Source organism: Diorhabda carinulata, chromosome X (genome assembly GCF_026250575.1).
Source record: "Diorhabda carinulata isolate Delta chromosome X, icDioCari1.1, whole genome shotgun sequence".
NCBI classification, from domain to species: Eukaryota; Metazoa; Arthropoda; class Insecta; order Coleoptera; family Chrysomelidae; genus Diorhabda; species Diorhabda carinulata.
The window spans coordinates 32342691-32357851 of record NC_079472.1 but is presented as its reverse complement, the minus strand read 5'-3'; the positions used below and the strand labels follow the sequence as shown (position 1 = coordinate 32357851).

General features: G+C 33.1%; 1 protein-coding gene across 1 annotated transcript in view; it reads right to left on the bottom strand.

Annotated features, from left to right (window-relative positions):
• LOC130901361 (A disintegrin and metalloproteinase with thrombospondin motifs 2-like) overlaps window positions 1-14019 on the bottom strand; it is a 31134-nt gene extending 17115 nt beyond the window's left edge. The window contains exons 1-7 of the mRNA XM_057812686.1: window positions 13760-14019; window positions 10066-10349; window positions 9649-9962; window positions 5948-6078; window positions 3090-3433; window positions 2794-2946; window positions 1152-1268 (exon numbers count right to left, since the gene is read on the bottom strand). Of these exons, the coding sequence (XP_057668669.1) occupies window positions 1152-1268; window positions 2794-2946; window positions 3090-3433; window positions 5948-6078; window positions 9649-9962; window positions 10066-10349; window positions 13760-13942 (1526 nt within the window). The 5' untranslated portion in view covers window positions 13943-14019. The remainder of the gene's footprint in view (window positions 1-1151; window positions 1269-2793; window positions 2947-3089; window positions 3434-5947; window positions 6079-9648; window positions 9963-10065; window positions 10350-13759) is intronic.
• Between the last annotated feature and the right edge of the window lie 1142 nt (window positions 14020-15161).

Here is a 15161-nt window from a genome sequence, read left to right as displayed (position 1 = left end):
CGGTAACAGAGGGCGCATAAAGGAATATCAACATCATTCTACATCGAAGAAAGACATTCGACAATGATCGTGCAAGTCTGAAGAAAGACAATCGGCATCGTCTATGAACAGTTGGACCTACCCGAGTCTTTTATAAATACAAGCTCAGACAACCACTTTATAAACAAATGCTTAGTTATACATCGAGAATAACTACATATATAACTGTAAGAAAGACGAAGGACCACTCGGATTTGATTTTATCTTGCTAAATAACCTTAGAAAGGGTTTACCCGAGGCGGCGAAACACACACACATTAGCCACTGGTTTGAATCATTAACAAGAAGAAAAAACCTTCCAGAACTAGAAGGGATTGAGATGACTACTCGTTAAACACGATAAAAACTAGTCAGAATGACAGTAGGTGGTGGAATGTCCTGTTTAACACCCATTCGTGAACTTTGTCACACGTGCGTGTGTCTGCACCAGGTTCCGGTAGATCTTTTTGATGATAATTCAAGATAACAGACGGCCGAACAACCCAAAAACAGTACTACGTATGATATGATGACTTCTTCGTGAAGAAAAAGTAACTCCCTAAGTTTGAGACATATTTTCCTAAATATTTTCCTAATGTGTGGTTAGTCAGAATTTGATCAAATTCAATTTTTCTTTTGTTCTATTGAATACGACGGTCCATATTATAAAATTGGATAAATCGGGGTCGTTCTCCAGCTTTCGCAGTATATGTTGGCAAAATTTTGATCCTTTGAGCTTTTGGTCTTCTCCAATATTAATCGTTCAACAACTCATTCCAAGATAAAATAGACTCCGAGAATACATTTTAGAATCACTTCAATCAATCGTTGATTAAAGTAATTAATTAGCTAATGGAGTCAAAACATTTTTGGCTTATAATTAATAAGGAGCTTGTTATTCTTTCCTAATTATTGGTTCTCGAGTTTTCCACTCCACTGTATTTATTCCAAAATATGAATTTTTCAACATATTTATCTACTACATCAAACAATCCGCATTTAACTGAAGTACAAAGCTTTTAATATTTAATATTGGAAGTAGAATATTATTAAATATTCCCTTACTACCTAAAGTTCGCTATAAAAAAATATCAAAAGCGAAATAAATTATGTAATGAAAACAAACTACTCACCCTTCCCCGAACTCCATCCTGCACTGTTGATCCATGGTAAATGAAGCTTGGAGTGTAGCGTTTAATGGAATTTCTCCCAGGCTTTCGATAGGAGAATTCAACAGACATAACCACTTACTATAAATATAGTTTCAACTACTTTATTGAATTTCATTAATTAAAAATAAAATGATTGAACGGATGGAGAATTAGTATTAAAATCTTATGCAACCTTTTTCGATTGTGAAAATTACTAACATATGTTGTTGTCGAGGAAAAAACAATAGGAAAAATCAAAATAGGAAAAGCTTGTGGAGGTGACAACATAAAAGTAGAAATCATCAAGTCCTTGGTGCAAATAAGGAAAATGAAAATAAGAAAAGCTTGTGGAGGTACCAACATATAAGCAGAAATGATCAAATATTTGGAGTAAACAATAGAAAAGGAAAAAAACTGCAGAAGGGAATGAGAATCGTAGAGACGAAAATAATGAAATAAATTGATGAGAAATTGAAGGAAAAATGAATGCGTAGGGGACAAACGATAGTCAATATAGGTAATGAACAAAACAGGGAGTAGACTGATAGCAGCAAGGATGAAACAACTAAGAAAAATAGCAAGGAAACGAGAATAAATAGGATAAGAAAGAAGAAATAATTGATATTTAGATATATAAACAAAATAAGACCAAAAGAAATAAAAAAAGCGCAGACAAACTTATCTGGAACAAGTGGAAAGTAAATTAAACGATATTCAAGGAAATGAAGACTGACTTTCGTAGTCAAGGATTCCCGCCAAGGAGATTTGTCCGCTGGAATTAATTTTCGCGGAAGAAGGTTTATTGATGAGAAAATTTGGTATAAAAGAGGTAAATCAAGTCTCTGAAGACGATAACAGTGTAATTGTGAGTGTTGGTGTAGTGGTAGTGTAAACAGTGTCTTCAGTATTAATATCGCCAACGGTTCCAGAAATTCCAACTTAGGACAAGTAGCACAAGAGGTAACTAACAAACAGTACGATAAATAAATGGAGTGGTAAAAGATTGGAGAGACTGGGAAGACTATATGACTCCCCCCCTAAACCCTGATTAATTAACTTGGTTTTTTGTTTCAAAGTCGGTGAGGAATTGAGGATTAAAGTAAAAATTGCGTAAAATTCATCATTATGCTGTCGAAAATAACGTAATTAACTTATATTTTGTGGGTAAAAGACTTAAAATGCCATGTTTTGGGGGGAAGACTCGTCCTAATACTAATGACCCCCCTTTGTCAAGACCCTGGATCCACCCTTGAGTTCTATAGAAAAAGAGAAAAAACCTCAATAGTCTTTAAAATGGCTCGTTCGTTTTTTATAAATTTTGAATTTTTAGAACATTTCCCATATTATGGCGTTACATTTTTAGTTTTTGATATCCTCAAGATATTACATAAAACTTACTTAAATATTACAATTAAGTATATATAACTTTTCATTGGGATTTTGTCATATCCATTTAATACAATAACTTTCATTTAGATGCTCAGTAAAACTAAAGATCTGACAACAATGTAAATGCCGCAGACGTTAATTACAGGAAATTTAACGACAAATTTTGTACTTTAACGGATTTAGAATGAAAGTTTACTTGAATCAATATAGAATTATATAAAAAAAATTATTTCACCTTCTAGCTTTTTTAAATTCTCGTCTGGAACATTCGGACCAATAAAATTTATTGAAAGTAGCAGAAACCATCGGAGCCATTATACTTCCATCCAGAATATCATCAGAACAGTCATTGTCATTTTTTTCATCTCCATCATGACTCAAGCCCAAACTGTAACAAATAAAAGTTTCCTTCTGAATGGACTGAATTTTTGACTGTTTCAAAGTTTGTCGTCTAACCAGTGCAGAAATAAAACAACTTTGACATCTTCTACTGAATATTTAAGCATTCATTATAATGTTTAATTAACTTACATGTGCGCAGTTTCATGAGCGATTATAAACGCGCTAGTTAGACCTTCGTCTCTATTGAGTGCGCAACTTCTTTTAGGGTCACAAACTCCACCAACAGGCGCATATCCGGACGGTCCGCCAATGTCAGATCTGGTTAACCAAATGGCGACATCGTGTACCGGCTCGCCAGGTCGTAGAGAAGCATGTAGAGCTTTATTCCAAGAGTTGACGTTTTCTAAAGACTTTTTCGCGTTTCCCGATTTAATGACTCTATGTCGATATTTTTTATGTTCGTACATAAGTAGTTTGGTTACCACCAATTTCATGTTTGATTCCAACGATGGATCTTGATATATAGCACTCACCTAATAAAGTTCTGATAAATAAAACAAATAAAGAAGAAACGATCCATCTACGATTTATCCAATACATATTTTCTACGTACTATCTTCTTCTGTCAATAGAAATCAAACATAACAACATAAAATCGATTTAAGGACATTTCGTCACAAGACCGACTAAAAACATACGTAATAGTTTTTTTTTAAATTGACAGTAGAAAATGTAAAAAGAGACAACGATATAATTGACGTAACATGAATAACTGACAGTTACTGAAAGTTGTGTTTGACATTTCATAATATCTAAAAAACCGTGAGACGGGATAATAGCAATTTTTATTTTATTGATGGTTCTAAATGTTGTTGATTTTAGGTCTTTTTTGTTTTAAAATTAGTTTTTTTATTAATAATTTTTGAAGTATTAATAAGAAATTGATGTTTCAATTTTGTACAATTTGTGAATTTGTAGAATTTTCAAAATTACATCAATCATGTGTCAGATTATGCTTGTAATTTTATATTAACCAACCGATATATCCAGAAAATGAGTTTATTATAAATTCTCTTGAATATTTTGAGAAGGAAAAAACATTGACGGGCCTTTTGAAGTACTTTTATCTGTTTACGAGTTATTACAATAAAGTTACATACATTTAAGAACATTTCTATTTTTTAGTATTAGTCACGTAACGTGTATAATTTTCAGTACTAAAAGTTGAATTTGACGTGAGCTTTGTTTACTGTGTTGTTATTGGTTTTGGATTGAATGTGTGTTTATTTGTAAAATCAATTCTTCTATGAACTATTTGACTTGTTATTCAATTTTACATTAGTAAATACGAATATAACAAATCATCAACTTGTAAGCTTAACTTTTGACATTTCATAATATCTAAAAAACCGTGAGACGGGATAATAGCAATTCTTAATTTATTGAAGCTTCTAAATGTTCTCGATTTTAGATCTCTTCTGTTTTAAAATTAGTTTTTTTTTATTAATAATTGTTGAAACATTGATAAAAAATTGACGTTTCAATTTATCAGTGGTAAATAGTGTTTATAATTTTGTACAATTTGTGAATCTGTAGAATTTTCAAAATTACATCAATCATGTGTCAGATTATACTTGTAATTTTATATTAATAATATATTAATACTCAGAAAATTACCGCAGGAGTTTCTTGTAAATTTTGGTTGAATATTTTGAGATGGAAAAATATCGACGGACCTTTTGAAATTCTTCAATCTGTTTACGAGTTATTACAATAAAGTTAACATCAATTTAAACACATTTCTATTTTTTAGTATTAATCACGTAACGTGTATAACTGACAGAACTAAAAGTTGACTTTGACGTAAGCTTTGTTTACTGTGTTGTTTTCAGCGAGGTTTTGAATTGAACGTGTGTTTATTGTTAAAATCGATTCTTTCAAGAACTATTTGACTTTTAATATAATTTTACATTGGTAAATACGAATATAATTATCCAAAAATTCAAACAACACATTCGTTTTATCGAATTTATATTCTTGTCTGTATCTACAAGATTGGAATGAAGTAAATAAAAGCATGTAATGAACAAAACCAGGATTACCGCACAAAAAGGAATAGCAGAGGAATCCTGTTGTTTGAGCACGTATTAAATAATTATATTTATAAATGAACTGGGATATTCTATGAGAACAAATGAACCGAAGGTATTAACCACTGGAACGAAAGCTCCTTGTAATTTTGTGTTGAAACTTTTTAATTGAATTTACTCACGACGATAATCATGTTCACAAAAAAATACAGTCATGTTAACGTTCATTCCCGTATTTTTTAATTACTACACACTACAAACAATTGCCTAGAATGATAAACATCGTTTGAAATAATGATATGCGAAAGGAATCTATATTATTACAGATATAAAGATTGTCCAATATTGCAACGTGACTTGAAAAGGAATAAACTATTTACAACCATGTAGTATTTAAAAACAAATAAAAATCGAAATATTGAGGTTAACTTTAACCGACTTATTACAAATCTGTTATAATAAACTCGATTTTTCGAATCGACACTGAGCAGCATCATAACAAAAAGCGAGATGATGGTTGCGGGTTCGTGTCAATATCCTCCTCGATCGAATTCCCACCTAGCGGTTCTTCTTCTTACACATTTTGTGTAAACGAAACATTTGTACATTGCTCACAGAATCATCAACTGTTGAGGTTGAAAGCAATGGTCAATTTAGCCATGGCAGCTTCACAAAACTTGGAGCTCTCTTTAAGACCACAAGGTATATACTCCGAAACAGTTTCTAGTCCTTTACAAGTCGGTGATTCGTCCATGTTTGGAATATCGCTTGCACATTTGGAGTTAGTCCTAGATGCTCGACTCAATACAGAAGACAGCAGTTCGACTTATAGGTGATCCAGAGTTGACTAAAAGCTTTAAACATAGAATTTAACCTAACCGATACTACCACGGCAAATGTTCTTTCAAGCTAGCAATATGAAGATAGAAATTACCAAATAAAAACTATCATACTCACTATATTCAATAGAGATAAAACATATTCTTCTACCATTTCACGTCCATGGAACGAAATTAGAGTATGGTCAACGGCGACAGCAATTTCCATCCATCTGGGCGATAAAATGGAACCGCTCGGGGACTTTCTTACTGAAATTTATTTCAAAATGGAATTTTTTCATTTAATGTAAGACGAAAATGAGGTTTTTCTAAAAGTTCCTGGCTAAATTATTAGACGCACTGCAAGATTGCATGTAAAATATTAATTACCGTTTCGGTTTATTGAGTTTTGAAGAAAATTCGAAAATAATGTAAGTAAAAGTCAATATTGTAAGATTATACACATGAATAATTTTTTCTAGAAGCTGTGATCACGAAAGTGAATTCAGAAACCATCCTCTAAGCTGCGAAACTAACCGATTTCGGAATGCTTCTTTGTACTGATCTTGCCTCATTATTCCTATTAGGACTTTCAGCCGTTCAATGCTCTTGCCTCTGAGTCTCGGTCAATTCTTGTAACACATAGATCTTAGCTGAAGATTTTAAATGGCGATGTATGGTATCTTCAGAAAGTCCCAGATAGTACTGGTACTAGGTGGATTTGCTACTGATTCATCCCTTGGAAGGGTGCGTTCACGTACAGAGCTGGTAACAAGCTCTTTTCATGTACAAAGCTGAAGACAAGTTTAAGCTGCTGTTAACGAGATGTCGTCAGTTGGTTTAGATGAAATTAACTTTGTTTAGGTGTAGTTTCAACTTTATTCTAGAGAAAATGGAGTTATTGTTAACAAGGAATTGATGGAACCGGCCTATATATCCGGAAGATCGTCTTGTTGTTTGTTCTAGAGATTTTGGAAACTTTATATTTTACACGTTCATTTGAAATGTTTCAAATTATCTTGAAAAATACCGGAGTTATAGCCATTCGAAATATTAGAATAGCCATAGACAAAACGATGGACCTTAATAAAGATTCAAACATAGATAAACCTTCATAACTTCCACGCCAATTTCAAATTCCTCGATTTCGACCATTATCGAAGTTCATTCAGGGTTTGGGGCAATAAAACCAAAATTTCATCAAAATCGTTTAAGACGTTCGAAAAATTAAAAGTTGAATCTAATTTCAGAGAAGCTCTTGAAGCGTTTCGAAGGTTTGACAGTACAGAAGAGTGTATAGCTGAAAATGGAGTGAATGAAATTTTTGCTTTATATAATGCGCCTCGATTTGTATAGATATGCGTGTTTTTTAAAGGATGTTGTTAAGAGAAATGTGGTCAATCTAGAGTCTCTTCCTCCAACATCAGATGTAGCCAAATTGCATTGCTTAAGAGTGTATTTCCAGGTTCAAGAATGGCTCTCCTATATCAGCTTAGATCCAGTAAAATGGGGATGGGAGTTTCGAAACATTTTGTCCCCTAAAGCAACCACCAGCGCCGTCAGAGATTTTAATAATGATTGCCTAAAATGTTGTAGTAAGTTGTTTACTTGTAAGAAGGCTGAACTGCTATTTAGAAGCCTGTGCGAGTCGTGTTCACAAAATTCATGCACGAATCTGATTCCTGCTGAGTTGGGGGAAGAATTTTTTGACGGTGAAATCAGTCCTGCAGGAGAAGACAGTGAAGACACACCCTAACGAGCACGGAATTCCTCTTGGAAGAAATGCTCCAGAGTGATGATGAAATCTACTAGATTGCAATTGATTTCTTATATTCGATTTTCAATATTTTCTCTATTTTTTATAAATAAAGTTCTCACAAGAATAGTTTTTATGGATTATCCTTGTCCCATACTTAATTTTAGAGAACTTACAACAATCAAGATTTTAAAAGAGGATTTCTGGCATTTTCGAGTTTTTTTGTAGGTTAGGAATATCATATTTGAGCTTCTTCGAAGGTAATTTCCTGCTCGGCATTATCTTTCATAAATATACCTCTAAATTTCAAGTCTTTTTTGAGTAATCTGCAGAAAATGCAATGTTGCAAAAAAACTAGTAACAAGAAATTCGCTTTTTGTAAGAGTAATTTTGAGATTAGGAAAAAATTACAGGGCACATTTTTTGTAGGAAATTTTTTGGACTACATTTTTGATCCCCTCAATTATTTCGAAAGTCGGCATAAAGTCCGAGTTATTTGCAAAATTTCACCTTCATTTTTCTTTTGAATGAATATCTCTTTCCAGCACTTTCGAACACACGTTCTATTAGAATTAAAGTTTAACTCGCTTATCCTAAATACCTCATTAGAGAAATTGTATCTCCTGAATCAACCAAGTACTATTTGTCAACTATCCAACTGCATCCAACAGGCTTTATCTGTAAACTAGAAGCATGGATAGATTGTGAGCACTTTCCGGCAACCAGCTTTGCAGATGAACACACCCTAACCTCAATATCCCACGCATGTGGACGACCTGAGTACAAACGATCGTCAAGCGTCAAATCTCCGATATTAAAACAATCAAACCAACGCTGTGTCGTTCTATTTTACATAGAATTAGAAACTAGTCTTATCAGCGTAAGAATTTTCCAATATAAACACTGACACCTTCTCTAATACAAAATTATTGATGTTATTTTTAACGGCAATGTTGAATTCATAAGTTTACCAATAAATGAACGGCAAAGTTTTGCTGTTTTCGTAATAAAACATCAGAGAGATTTATCGACATACTGACTAACATTTCACAAACAGAATAATAGTAAATTAAATAAGAAGATTTAGTTGGGTTTCAGCTATTCTCTCGAAAAGGCAATATATCGACAAAAAGTTTCATTTCCAACTTGTGTATTTGATAAAGTTGGTCGGAACGATAAACTGTAATAAAAGAAAAAGAAAAATTTATTGTCAGGAAAAAAGTGGAAATCACAGACAGGTAAATACGAGGATTCTACAAACCGAATTTTTGAATAAACGCGCGAAAAATTTAGTGTTTAAAAAGTGGCAGCAATGGATATTAGACTGGTCTCATACGATTACCTAACCTCACTTTTTAGTGTACTTATAGTTATAAGCGAGAAGGAATAAACAGTGTATGCTGTGCAACGCATAATTACTCTATTTTTGATCAAAGATAATGTAAAATCCGCTTTAATTCAATGGAAATTACTAGACCAATTCGGGGATGAGTGTCTTTCCAAGACTCAAAAGCATGAATGGTGTTCCGCTGTCTGAAAAAATTGAGAATTGCTGGCAAACTTGGTAACAGCGTCAGCGCTGTAGAAAAAGTTATTTTAGAAATCCAACGCAGTACTGTACGCGATATGGCTGGAAAATTGGATGTCAGCGTACGTAGTAATTAGCAAATTCATTAACGTTTCGGTTGGCGCAAAATTTCAGCCACATAGGTGCCAACACGCTGGGAAGTTTGCAGGCGTCTCCATTAATTGGATTTGTAGACACTGAAACACCGTCTTATATACACGATTTTATAGTTAGTTCCATATTTTTCATTTTTCAAAATGGTCTCCTTTCAAGCCTTTTTTTCATTGATCATCTAAATTTTCTAACCGTTCTAAATGATGTTGTAGTTTTCCTTTTCAAAAATTTAAATTTTTGCTGTAATTACAGCGATAATCTCTTAACGCCTGCGCAAATATATTGATAAATACCGACATCTTCAAGTTGAGGTCGGAAAAATAACTGAAAATATCAAGTAGGGTTATAATTATTCAAATCGACGTCTTTATCCTTTATGTCCACGGCAAAAACTACTACTAACCTTGTATTAAACTTGGCGTCCATTCATTATCATAAAAATATCCATTATCTTCTTCTCCATCATCACCTAGTTGATGCCACGCTCCTTCTGGATGTGTAAATGGAAACGCAGAAAAATTACCATCATCTGAATCGTCTACATCTACAATTGTCATGTTATTTATTTCGAAAAAATTCTCGCTTGTTGTTTCAATATCTTGTTGATTTTCCTCCTCTTCGTACTCTTCTAGATCGTCATCGATGTCAATCGTGTCGCCGGTCAAATTAAATATCCACCGATTAGTTGTAGGGGAGCGTTTGTGAATGTGAGTTTTGCTTAAATACATATGCGTATCACCATAAAATTGTTGATATTAGTGATACAAAAAGTAAATAACACATTATACTCATAGATAACTCTTCAGGTAAATCAACTTACCTCTTGTACAAAACATGCTCTCCTGTCTTCTCATCGAGTGGTTCGAAAAAATTAACAACATTTCCAACCTCAAAATAACCTCTGAAGAGGGTATTGCAAACAGTTACAGCCGCCTTAGATGATCCTTTCATTCCCTTCACGACCCCCATATGATAATTACATTTCTTGGGTTCCTCCAAGATAGGCACATTGTTAAATTTATACCACTCTGTTTTGAGTCCTGGGGCGAGGACTAAATTACCTTGTGATTCAAGCTCCAGCGACCAATCTCCTAGTTTCACCACCTGCATCGTTTCAATTAAATATACAATTAAATTAAACTTAAAAAAATGGAATTAGTACTGTTAAACAGGGATGATTTATGAATTTCTTGTAATTTAATTAAACTAGTCATTTTTGACACAAATGATGAAATGTTTATTACATATGACAAAAATATGTAAAAAGATTATTTTTGAAGCTTGTACATGCATGATTTTCCTAGATATATGGTAGAAATAATCAATTAAAAGAACAATTAACATCATTAACTAAGTCGTGTGACTACGAACGACACATCTTTTTGTAAAAAATCTATTTTTCGTCGGTGTAATCTGCTCCAAGAGCAATACAATCATTCAAACGCTTTTCTAACTTCTTGATGTCGTGCTTGTAGAATTATTTGTCTTTTGCTTCAAAAGAAACTTTAATTTCAGCAATTGCTTCTTCATTTGAGTTAAGTTTCTTACCGGGGATAGATAAATTATACAAATTATCAATTAAAAGAATAATTAACATCGTTAAATAAGTCGTGTGACTAAGAACGACACATCTTTTTGTCAAAAATCTATTATTCATCGGTGTAATCTGCTCTAAGAGCAATACAATCATTCAAACCCTTCTCTAACTTCTTGATGTCGTGCTTGTAGAATTATTTGTCTTTTGCTTCAAAAGAAACTTTAATTTCAGCAATTGCTTCTTCATTTGAGATAAGTTTCTTACCGGGGATAGATAAATTATACAAATTATCAATTAAAAGAATAATTAACATCGTTAAATAAGTCGTGTGACTAAGAACGACACATCTTTTTGTCAAAAATCTATTATTCATCGGTGTAATCTGCTCTAAGAGCAATACAATCATTCAAACCCTTCTCTAACTTCTTGATGTCGTGCTTGTAGAATTATTTGTCTTTTGCTTCAAAAGAAACTTTAATTTCAGCAATTGCTTCTTCATTTGAGTTAAGTTTCTTACCGGGGATAGATAAATTATACAAATTATCAATTAAAAGAATAATTAACATCGTTAAATAAGTTGTGTGACTAAGAACGACACATCTTTTTGTCAAAAATCTATTATTCATCGGTGTAATCTGCTCTAAGAGCAATACAATCATTCAAACCCTTCTCTAACTTCTTGATGTCGTGCTTGTAGAATTATTTGTCTTTTGCTTCAAAATAAGCTTCAATTTTAGCAATTGCTTCTTCATTTGAGTTAAGTTTCTTACCGGGGATAGATAAATTATACAAATTATCAATTAAAAGAATAATTAACATCGTTAAATAAGTCGTGTGACTAAGAACGACACATCTTTTTGTCAAAAATCTATTATTCATCGGTGTAATCTGCTCCAAGAGCAATACAATCATTCAAACCCTTCTCTAACTTCTTGATGTCGTGCTTGTAGAATTATTTGTCTTTTGCTTCAAAAGAAACTTTAATTTCAGCAATTGCTTCTTCATTTGAGTTAAGTTTCTTACCGGGGATAGATAAATTATACAAATTATCAATTAAAAGAATAATTAACATCGTTAAATAAGTCGTGTGACTAAGAACGACACATCTTTTTGTCAAAAATCTATTATTCATCGGTGTAATCTGCTCCAAGAGCAATACAATCATTCAAACGCTTCTCTAACTTCTTGATGTCGTGCTTGTAGAATTATTTGTCTTTTGCTTCAAAATAAGCTTCAATTTCAGCAATTGCTTCTTCATTTGAGTTAAGTTTCTTACCGGGGATAGATAAATTATACAAATTATCAATTAAAAGAATAATTAACATCGTTAACTAAGTCGTGTGACTAAGAACGACACATCTTTTTGTCAAAAATCTTTTATTCATCGGTGTAATCTGCTCCAAGAGCAATACAATCATTCAAACCCTTCTCTAACTTCTTGATGTCGTGCTTGTAGAATTATTTGTCTTTTGCTTCAAAAGAAACTTTAATTTCAGCAATTGCTTCTTCATTTGAGTTAAGTTTCTTACCGGGGATAGATAAATTATACAAATTATCAATTAAAAGAATAATTAACATCGTTAACTAAGTCGTGTGACTAAGAACGACACATCTTTTTGTCAAAAATCTTTTATTCATCGGTGTAATCTGCTCCAAGAGCAATACAATCATTCAAACCCTTCTCTAACTTCTTGATGTCGTGCTTGTAGAATTATTTGTCTTTTGCTTCAAAAGAAACTTTAATTTCAGCAATTGCTTCTTCATTTGAGTTAAGTTTCTTACCGGGGATAGATAAATTATACAAATTATCAATTAAAAGAATAATTAACATCGTTAAATAAGTCGTGTGACTAAGAACGACACATCTTTTTGTCAAAAATCTATTATTCATCGGTGTAATCTGCTCCAAGAGCAATACAATCATTCAAACGCTTCTCTAACTTCTTGATGTCGTGCTTGTAGAATTATTTGTCTTTTGCTTCAATTTCAGCAATTGCTTTTTCGTTAGCCAGTAGTCACTGGAATCCTGATCTGGACTATACGGAGGATGAGTAAACAATTCGAAGTGTAAGTCTTCCAATTCAACCATCGTTGCCATCGATTTGTGAATCCATGCATTGTCTTGGCGAAACAAAGGTTTTTTTTCTTGGTTTTTATAATCAAACAATCCAACAACTCTATATATAGTTATCGCTATTGATGCCGAAGCCATAATCTTCCCCTTTTTGAAGATTATAACTTGTCTGTTTCTTTTTTTCCTTTTCTTTAACTCAAAATATTCCTCAATCCATTAGTAAGAAATCTCCTATTGAAATTTTTCCACCAGTATATGATGGGTTACATTCAATTAGGAACAAACATCAAATTGAAGATTGAGATGTTCAAAATCAAAATTAAAACATTCTATTGACGTTCCAAATCCTTGTAATTGCAATGTCTCTCAATAGAAATCCAAGTCGTCACTGAAATACCCATCGAGAACAAGCACGTTTCCTATAATGTACTCTAGGGGACTGTCCCAACTGTTCGTTTTAAATTGTTTGTCGACAACACAGACATATGATAGAATTTCAATAACTGTAATTTAAAAACACTAAAAAACATGCTTTTAGTAATAATAATCGACGTAAAATTTAATTCTCGACATAAAAATAAAATTAAAATCTAAAAGCGTGTATATCAATGTTTTTAAACTATATATACAGACACAGAAACAAATATATACGGATACGTTGATGGTTGCATCTCGTTCTGTAAACCTGAGACTGCGTGCTCACGTAGTTTACCCACTAGTTCGGCCCTGCGCGTCATGATGGAACAAAGATTTCAACTTTCGTCCCGTGTAGTGTTTACGACTTTTCTTCGTATCCGGTCGGAAGTACGTTGTCAATAATTTAATTTTTTTTTTAGTTTGAATTGAATTGAATTAATTCTGTAGCTTTTTCTTGGATATACGAAAGCGTAATATTGACCTCACCTTTACATCTACGTCTTCAAGAGATCTTTTGATTCGTTTAACCTCCATTCGAGGAAAGACGCTGTGTACATCTTCTGCGTAAGTTAAATCCAAATTGGCACCACAAAATTCGAACGCGCAAACTATTAACGAAGCAACAAAAACACAGCAAAACATATTCTGATTATATAAATGAAAACACATAAACCTAATTCTCTCCAAAACACGACATTGTTTGGTCTGGTCAATCTAGTCTCTTAATTGATTGTAATTGTGTAACTAATAGAGGAGCATCGTTTTATATTGAGTAAACAAGCGTTTTATTACTTATAATTAAAGATATTAAATGAATTCGTCGTCCAACACATAGCGGGTGTCCAAAATAAGAATGAAACTCTCTGAAACCGCTTATACGATTAAGACAGCTCCAAGAAAACTATTTATATCCACTTAAATAAGAGGTTAAGTAAAGTGGGGATTATATTATCAAACTGATAACTCCATAACGTATATAATCGTACTTCAGATAAGAAGAAGCTAATTCAAATAACAATAAATAGTTTGTGTGCTACATTTACTGATAAGACGTCAAAAAGAGAACTTCGAGGAAGCTGTACAAGAAGTCATCAAGAAGATCTAAATGAATCAACACCTCGCCGTTCTCAGCAATTAGGAGTGTACGCTTTACATCCACAGAATATTATTGGTTCGAAAACCAAACGACCAATCGGTTGAGGAATCATCAGTATTCTCGGAATGAGAATTTGTTTACCTTCGAGTATCGTCGTATAAATTACACCAAACGCGTTCCGCTGTACAGTTTTGGTTGGTTTATGTATGTTTAAGCCTTATTAAAATGGAATCAACTCTTAGTATTAAACCAAATAAATAAGTACCTCGAATGTCGGATTGAATTCTCGTTCTTCAAGAATATCTGCCTCAATCTAGAAACAACCATTCTAGAGAGATTTTTTTGACAGATCACGCGTGAATAGTGTCATGTGTCATTGTCAAACTCGTTCAGTTTGGTCTATAATTTAATCATGAATCGACTTATTAACGAACAACTTGAATTTTACTATCAAAATTCATGCTCGGTTAAAAGAGTGCATCGTGCTTCCAATTTATGGGCAGTTTGGTAAATTTGGAACCCAGTTTACAATATTGGACATTAAACCACTAACACGCAAACACTATTTGGTGTGGATTATGGGCCGTACTTGTTCAAAAGCGACGATAACCGGAACGTTAGTGTGAATGGCGAGCGCTACCATGTGCTGATTGACGATTGACATACCTCACATGTGGTTTTAACAAGACGGTGCCATATGCCACACGGTACGAGAAACAATGGCCAAATTGAGAACCGCTTTCGGTGAACTGTTCATCTCACGTTTGGGGCCCGTCAATTGGCCGCTTAGAT